The 5216-nt window shown below is 56.2% G+C and overlaps 1 protein-coding gene across 1 annotated transcript; it reads left to right on the top strand.

The window, feature by feature from the left end:
* LOC149360793 (uncharacterized) lies at positions 1-773 on the top strand. The gene has a single exon (XM_089569397.1). It carries the CDS (start codon positions 113-115, stop codon positions 590-592), a length of 480 nt encoding a protein of 159 aa, XP_089425523.1. The 5' UTR covers positions 1-112; the 3' UTR covers positions 593-773.
* The last annotated feature ends 4443 nt before the right edge of the window (positions 774-5216 follow it).

Genomic DNA, 5216 nt, shown 5'->3' with positions numbered 1-5216 from the left:
TCCAAGCGCCGACCAATGGGCAGCGGGACACGTCGGCCGGGCCGGCACGCGACGTTCGGACCCGTGCGAGAGGAGCAGCGCCCAGCCAGACGGTCGGCATCCCCCGGAAGCGATGGACGTCTCCACGGACACTGCCGCCCTGGCCGCTGCCGCCGCCGCCACCGCCCCCAGCGAGGCCATGAAGGCCACCAGCCAGCCCGAGCTAGGCGACGAAGGGGCCGTCGCCGACAACCTGCGACCGTCTTCCCGAGAGGCCGCCAAGCCGTCGGGAGAAGCGACGCGGTCGCCCAGCGGGGACGAGGTGGTGTCCGCCGGAGCGGAGCCACCCAAGTCTGCTGCCAGCCAGGAGGCGCCCCGCGCCGAGGGCGAGGGAGCTCCGGCTGCCACCGAGCTCAAGCCCGACGACGCCAAGACAACGCCGCCGCCGCCGCCGCCACCACCACCGCCACCCGCCGACGCCGAGGTCGCCTCGCAGACCGAAGAATGCCTCGAAGAGAAGACCGAAGTGGCCGACAAGGCCACGTTCAACGCCGAGCCCGACGCGCCTGCCCCGACGCGCACCTTCACGTTCAAGGTGGGAGGACTGGCCTAGGCTCAAGCCGCACCCGCGCCGCTGAGACTCTGACCAGGCAAGATGACAAGATGGCGGCTGCCGCTGCTACCCCGGGCTCGTCTACCGCTGTCTTGTGCCGGCATTGGTCCTTCCCGAGCTCCTTTCCCAAAGTCGCGCAAATTCTTTGCAGAAAGAGAAAAAAAAATTGCGCCGTCCCCCACAACAATGCTGTCAGTGTCTGTTCATTAGGCCTAACGCCTGTTCGGGCAGCTGGCCCAGGGCGCTTGGGTACGAAGCGTAAGCACAAATGCGCGAGATGGGTGATGAAATTCATCGTAGTTCCCTGCGTAAGTGAGCCTCGTGGCCCCATTGACAAGCAACGCCGCCCGCTTCCGTTGAACCTAGGCCTTTTGGGTCTCTTGGTCTTGACAGCCGAGCAGGGCCGCCTCCCAGTGCACTTGTGGGGTTGGGGGGAGGGATAGATATGTCTGGTTGACACGTGCAATGGGAGGGAGGGGGGGGGTGGGGGGAACGGCTAGTTCAGGACCCGCGTGGCTTCCACGGCGGCCCGGGCTCTAGGCACCGGGGCTTGTTTGGGCCCAGAGGTCGGAGCAACCGAGTAGGGCAGCCTCCCAGTACTCTCTGGTAAGGTGGGGATGGGATGAGAAGGAAGGGGCGCTGTTGTGCGAAGTCGAGGGCGCAAGGAAAGAAAACGAACTGAAGGAACGCAGTGCGCCGCGTCTGCAGGTCACGCGTGGCTACCGGCCGCCGCTGCGCAACGACTCAAAACGTCTTCGGTAATTTTTTTTATATTTTGTTTTTGCTGTTTTGCGACTGAGAGAAAGAAAACAATCTACAGCTGGTATGACGTCAATGCGGCAGTAGCGCCACAGGTGCGCGGCGCGGCGTAACTGCAGCCGGGCTATCTGAAGGAGCGAGTTGGTCGCTCATATTCACTGCGCTAAAGGTCAAATGTAACTGCGGCCGGGTCACGCGAAGGCTTGAAAGTGCGAGTAGTATTGCTTTCGCAATAAAATTCGAATTTCGCGAGGTTATGCCAAATGCGAGCTAGGTGCGCTCGCACTTCGGATTTCACTTCATCGTCAGCCTGACTACGCTCATTGCAAAGTAAAGGCTCTGCAATCAACCCTGTCCTTTGCCAGTTACCGACCCCCCGTATGCACGCAAACTTGTCTCATCCACCCACGCTCTGAAGTTGAAAATTTTTTTTGGAGGAAAGGAAATGACGCAGTTACCGCTCACATATGTCGGTGGACACCCAAACTGCGCTGTAACGGAAGGGATAACCGCCCCCAGCAATGCGATAGCAATGTGTACTGGATCCACTGCACACGAAAGTTGAAGAAGATGACGTCCTAAAGCACAGCGCGGGCTGCTGACAGTTCGGTATTTTATTTTTCGCTATTCCTATTTCAGTTTCTTAAAGCGAAAGCTTTACTACGACATGCTCCGAGAGTTTCGCCGAACACGTCGCTTTGACCTTGAGCGACCTTCAGCGGCTCCAAAGCTCCGCTGAAACCGATTAAGTGTGGGAGCTTCGAAAGCAAAGGAAAGGCGGATAAGTGGCCCACTGGAACAGTGGACACCTCCTTGGCGCTTTAAGCTAATGGCGGTGGTGGTGGTGGTGGTGGTGGTGAAAACATTTATTAAGAATGAACAGGAGGTATGTTTGGTCCCGTAAGGGACCGATCCTTACAAACACTAGGTGTTCGTAAGGGGTCCCATACTAGGTCCCTAGTATGGGACCCCAGTGGCGGTGGCCGCCGCCCGGGCGCACCCGACTAAGGCTTGTTGGGCCTGTAAGTCGTGGTAGCCGAGCAAGGTCGCCTCCCAGTCCTCCCGGGTTGGGTTGGGGAAGAACTGCAGATTGGGCTAGTTGGTGTCGATTCATAGTGATGGTTCAACAGCGCAAGCACACACAGACCAAGAAGGAGACAAGACACACACAGCGCTGGGGATGGGGGGAATAGCGGGATTGGAGGGGTTGGAGGGGCAGGCCCACACCATGTGATAGGTGTCAGAAGACACTGCACTACAGTGTGGGCAGCTGCCGCTAAAGGAGGGGTCAAAATGTTTTAGCGCTGACGGGCAGAGCAATGTATTGGTGAGGAGGCGGAGAAGGAGCCGCTCATCCGCCTTCTTCAGGCCTTTACATGGGCTAGGGTAAAGGCGATGACGATTTTGATAATATGTTGTAATATCATTGAATGTATAGACCGGATTAAAATCGGGTTCCTGATCGGATGGGGTGGAGAAAACAGCCCGGTGAGAGAGCGCGCGGGCGGCTGCGTCTGCTGCCTCGTTTCCTACCAACCCCTTATGAGCAGGGGCCCATATAAGGTAACGTGGTGCGGGGTCCGTATCCCGTATGCAATTTTGGTAGATTCGATAGGCTAGGAAGGGAGTGCAGCCTTGTTCTGTTCGACGTTCCGACAAGCCCCTCGCGAGTCGGTGGTTACGTATTTTGAATCGGAATGTGAGGCCGCGAGAGCAATCGCGACCTCTTCTGCTACAGATGTGCGCAACATGCGTTGGAATTGACAACGTTGTGGCAGAAACATGGCCCTGAAACTGTAGGCCGTCGGCGCTCATTGCTTTCATTGACATTGGCGTTGAAAACGTTCTAGACTCCGCTGATTTTGAGGGAAAGAAGTGCGCATAACTGGCTCCCTGGGTCAGGGGATTCCTCAATCGCACTTTGCGCTCGTCTACCGGGCCGCAGTACTCGGGTTCGCACCCGGCCGCGGCGGCCGCTTTTGATGCAGGAGAAACGCAAAAGGCGCCCGTGTGCTGCCACGTTGGCTCAGTGGTTAAGGCGCTCGTCTACCGAGCAGGAGTACCCGGGTTCGAACCCGACCGCGGCGGGCGCGTTTCGATGGAGGCGAAACGCAAAAGGCACCCGTGCGATGTGCGATGTCAGTGCACGTTAAAGATTGTTGTTGTGGCGACTGAAAGGGGGATGAAAAGGAAATTGCACGGGCCTGCTTCCTGCTTACTGGCTCGAGCTGAGCCACAAGCGCTGCCACATGCAGATTGAGAAGAAAGAGTGAAAGAACAGGCCCGCGTCGCAACAACCGCGTCCGGCGTTGGTGGCGGTGAAAAACATTTTTCTTCTATTAAAATTTTAGAGAAAAGTGATTTGGGTAGGACCCTATTGGCCCTTTGCGTTCACAATACTAGGTAATTCCGGGACCCCATTGGCAAGCAACGCCACACGCTTCCGCAAAACTGGTAGTCACCGCCTGGCCATGGCCCTCCCCCTTGTGCGTATGCGCCATTTGTATGAGGCCAACAACAACAATAATGCGGGATGTTCGGCTGTGGTGATAACCTAGTGGTCTAATGCGATGGCCAGCGAAGCTTATTAAGGCGAAAGCCCTTAACGCCTCATGCTGTCGTTAGCAATCCGTGTCGGCAGCCGTGTCGACATCCATGTCGGCAGCTGTGTCGACAGATGTGTCCGCGTTTTGACGGGTGTCCACCGAGATATGTGAGACAGTTACTGCGTAATTTCCTTTCCTCAAATACAATTTTCAGTTTCTTCATTACGGCCTCTCTTTCTTCTTTTACTGCCACTTCCTCCCTTCTTGTACGGTGCGGTTAAGGTGTCCACAGAGATGACTGAGAATTACAGCGCCATTTCCTTTCCTCAAAAAGCGTTGCGTTCAAAGGGCAGGGCATCGCGCCGAACGGATGTTCCGTGGACTCCCTCGCAGCGCTAAAACACGCTGTCGCGGTCTACTCCTAAAGGCGAAGCTTAAGCGCCATTAATTAGCAGCCAATTAGTGCTGAGTGATTAATCAGTAATCAGTCATTAATTAGTCATTTGTCATTACTTCGTCATCAATTATGTGTGACGTCATCCAGTGGTGACGCCACCAGTGTCACATAGGCAAAGTGGTGCGGAAAACGCTTTCGCCTCTACGCACTTTAGACAGTCGCAGTACCCTCTGACTGTTTTGTTCGCGCTGCCGCAGGTTTGATACCCATTCGCGGCCATAGGGTGTTTTGCCATAAAGTGTTATCCATAGCTGCTCATGAAGCCTGCTGGCAGGTTGGCCGCAATCCGACGGGCAGGTTGTCACCTGTCTGCCGTGGCCGATGGGCCAGACCAATAGGTGGGACTGACAAACATCAGCGAAATGTTAAATTGGGGTTGTTTTAATGCTAACGCACTCAAGATATAACTGCTACGTAAACGTCAGAACTCTGGGCTGGTGCCATCGCAATCTGTGAAAGACGAATCACAGGGTACACTCAATGACTGTAGTCCCTATACCTACTGTTGTAATTCTACTTCCCCCCCCCCCCCCCCCCCCCTTGTGCATTCCTTTCATGGTCGTCTTCACTTGGGCCATTTACAAAGGCAGTGCCGGGTTGTGCTACAGCAGTGCGTTCCCCGAGTACGCGCTCCCATACAATGCTTGCAAAGAACAGTGGCGCCCGACACGACAGACGGAGACTTTGAGTCTAGACGACTCCTTTCTTCAAGTGCGGCGTCACTGCCACCCCGTTTTCTCGGCTTAAGCGGGTTTCCTCAAGCCGTACGCAAAGACATGGCAATGAACCTTGCACCCAAGAATGCACCACCACCAGGGAGACACCACGACGCCTGCCGCCACGCACCGTGATGAGAGGGCTG

This window comes from Amblyomma mixtum, chromosome 2 (assembly GCF_055824585.1).
Source record: "Amblyomma mixtum isolate Tamu chromosome 2, ASM5582458v1, whole genome shotgun sequence".
Classification (NCBI taxonomy): domain Eukaryota; kingdom Metazoa; phylum Arthropoda; class Arachnida; order Ixodida; family Ixodidae; genus Amblyomma; species Amblyomma mixtum.
Note: the sequence above shows the minus strand (reverse complement) of the source record. Positions and strands in the feature narration are given on the sequence as shown.